The sequence below is a fragment of the Setaria italica genome, chromosome IX, assembly GCF_000263155.2.
Source record: "Setaria italica strain Yugu1 chromosome IX, Setaria_italica_v2.0, whole genome shotgun sequence".
NCBI classification, from domain to species: Eukaryota; Viridiplantae; Streptophyta; class Magnoliopsida; order Poales; family Poaceae; genus Setaria; species Setaria italica.
In genome coordinates this window covers 10583366-10586131 of record NC_028458.1, presented here as the reverse complement: position 1 = coordinate 10586131, position 2766 = coordinate 10583366, and the positions used below count along the sequence as shown (strand labels likewise).

The 2766-nt window shown below is 61.5% G+C and overlaps 1 protein-coding gene across 1 annotated transcript; it reads left to right on the top strand.

Annotated features, from left to right (window-relative positions):
- Positions 1-520: 520 nt before the first annotated feature.
- Positions 521-2201, top strand: LOC101757951 (patatin-like protein 3). Its single transcript, XM_004982287.2, has one exon. The coding sequence runs from the start codon at positions 647-649 to the stop codon at positions 1994-1996; it is 1350 nt and encodes a 449-aa protein (XP_004982344.1). The 5' UTR covers positions 521-646; the 3' UTR covers positions 1997-2201.
- Positions 2202-2766: the final 565 nt, after the last annotated feature.

The window sequence follows — 2766 nt, the reverse complement described above, 5'->3', positions numbered from 1 at the left end:
GGCGGCCGTGATCCGCCACAGGCCCTCACGCGATCGCCGCAGGTCCGCCGCTGTCTCGTCATCCCGGGACACCACCCACCCTGATCCGGTGATCCCGATCCCGACGGCGATCCGCCCGGCCCCACGGCGCGCTGACACGCCCCAATCCCCTCCCGTGATTTCCGGTTCGCACACCGACTGGTGGAGCCCGCGCCGCAGCGGCGCATCGGGGCGCCACGCGGCCCCTTGTGTGAGCGACTGAGCAGTGAGCGCCCCGCGGCTTGCGCCGAAGCTTCCCCAGTGCCCCCCACCGTCGGGTGCGTGAGCGCGGCGGGCGATGCGACCCCCATCCAGGATCCAGCAGAGCAGAGAGCGTTCGCCGCTTCCTGCCACCTTCGCTTCGCGCGCCGTAACCACCCGTCGATCCAGGCTCCGACGGCCAGGTCACGTCCGTACGCTAGCTGTCGGGCGCAGCTACCGCGCGCAGCCCGTCACGGCAGAGCGTGCGGGGAGATAGCCTCTATAAAAAGGCTGGAGCTAGAGCGAACTAGGACGCGTCGATCGCAGCAGCGCAGTCCCTCGGTCTCGCATCACGAGCTATCCCAAGCTTCAATTAATCGGCCAGCACTTCTGAGTTCAGTCCTTGTTGCTCGCTCCTAAAAGATTGATGGAAGCGTACGCGGCAATGGCCACACCACCAACACTAGCCATGGGCGTCGACGTCGACAAGCTCAGCTACGAGATCTTCTCCCTGCTCGAGACTAAGTTCCTCTTCGGCGCCGCCAATGGGTGCCTGTCCTCCGGCCCCGGGACGCCGGGAAGAGCGTTTCTCGACGGTGGGCGCGTGCGGGTCCTGTCCATCGACGGCTGCGGCGCGGACGGCGAGGACGCGCTACTTGCCGCCGCGGCGCTCGCGCGCCTCGAGGCCGGGCTGCGCAAGCAGACCGGGGACACCGACGCGCGCGTGGCGGAATTCTTCGATGTCGCGGCGGGCTCCGGCGCCGGAGGCGTGCTCGCGGCGATGCTGTTCCTGAGGGGCCCCGACGGGCGGCCCCGGTACTCGGCGCAGGAGGCGCTCGCGTTCGTGGCTGGCAGTGTTGGAAAAAAGGACTGGGGCGGCCGGCGCGGGCGGTGGGCCAAGCTGTTCCGCGGCGGCGCGCGGGGCGGGGACCGTTCGTTCCGCCGGGTGTTCGGCGACGCGACGCTCAGGGACACCGTGGCGCCGCTGCTCGTGCCGTGCTACGACCTCGCCACGGCCGCGCCATTCGTCTTCTCGCGCGCCGACGCCGTCGAGAGCGACGCCTTCGACTTCCGCCTCCGCGACATCTGCGCCGCCACCTGCGGCGCAAGCGGCGCGGTTGTGCCCGTGAGGTCGGTCGATTGTAGCACGGCCATCGCCGCGGCGTCCGGGGGCGTTGCGGCCATGGGCAACCCGGCCGCCGCGGCCATCACGCACGTGCTGCACAACAAGCAGGAGTTCCCTCTCGCCACAGGCGTCGAGGACATCCTCGTCCTCTCCATCGGCGCCGGCGCGTCGGCAACCGTCTCCTGCGGGTCGAAGACACCAATGCCGGCACGCTCACCATCACCGCGCGATCTGGCGCGCGTCGCCGCCGAGGGCGTCGCGGACATGGTGGACGAATCAGTGGCCATGGCGTTCGGGCACGCGTGCCGGAGCAACTACGTGCGCATCCAGGCAGGCAAGGCGCCGACGCCGCTCCACGCGGAGACGGCGGCCGCTGCCGCGGGAGCGATGCTGGCGCAGCGGAACGTGGAGTCCGTGCTGTTCTGCGGGCGGAGGCTGTCGGAGCGGACCAACGCAGAGAAGGTGGACGCGGTGGCCACGGAGCTGGTGAAGGAGCAGGAGCGGCGGAGTTGCAGCCCACTCCCGAACGTGGCCATCAAGCAGGTCGGCACGCCGCGGCTGTCGTCGGCGACCACCGCGTCTTCTGGCACCACGACGGCGAGGACTGCGTCGACGATGCCGTCACCGGCGTCATGGGATTCTCGCCGGTAGGCAACAGGGCCGTGGCACGATGGGGATCTAGTGTACATAAAGGTCACCGATTAGGCACTTACATTGCTATAAGAGAGTGATGGGTGTGTTCTTTTGTTGTTTTCTGATAACGAGGCCCTGACATATGGGATGCCAGTTTGGAATGAAATTTTGTTTACGATAATCTATCCACCGAGCACGTAAGTTTTTCCGCTTGGTGTTCAAACGTACTCCCTCGGTCCTTCCGTCCCAAATTACTATTCATTTTGATTTTTCTAGATATAGATGGAGGGAGTAGCAAGGAAATGCAAATACAGCCATACAGGTGATGCTGGGTGGAGCTGTGCTAGGAATCACAAACTTGCTCCAACCGTAGTTGTTGGTTGTTGTAGAGAAATGGCGGTCGATATGACATTACCGTGTTACTGGATTTTGAAGGTTAAAATCTGCATGAACTTCTGTTGTGTTTACTCACCTTATGATGAACATGGAAAGCTGCAATACATTCGGGTATTTCTTTTGTCCCTTATATCTCTTTCTTGATAAGGGAAGCTCTATTAATCTTAGACAATTACATCAAGATAATGCAATCATACTAAGATCCATCCCCGCCTCCACATAGTTAGTATACACACAAACTATAATACATGAATGGAATAAATTAAAGATGTGGCAACATATATTTTGTTGAAGAAAATTACAATACACAACATTTTTTTTAGTTTTGTACACCACCAAAGCAATACCTGAACTACGAAAAAGGCTCATGAAACACAATGTCTCCTTTACAT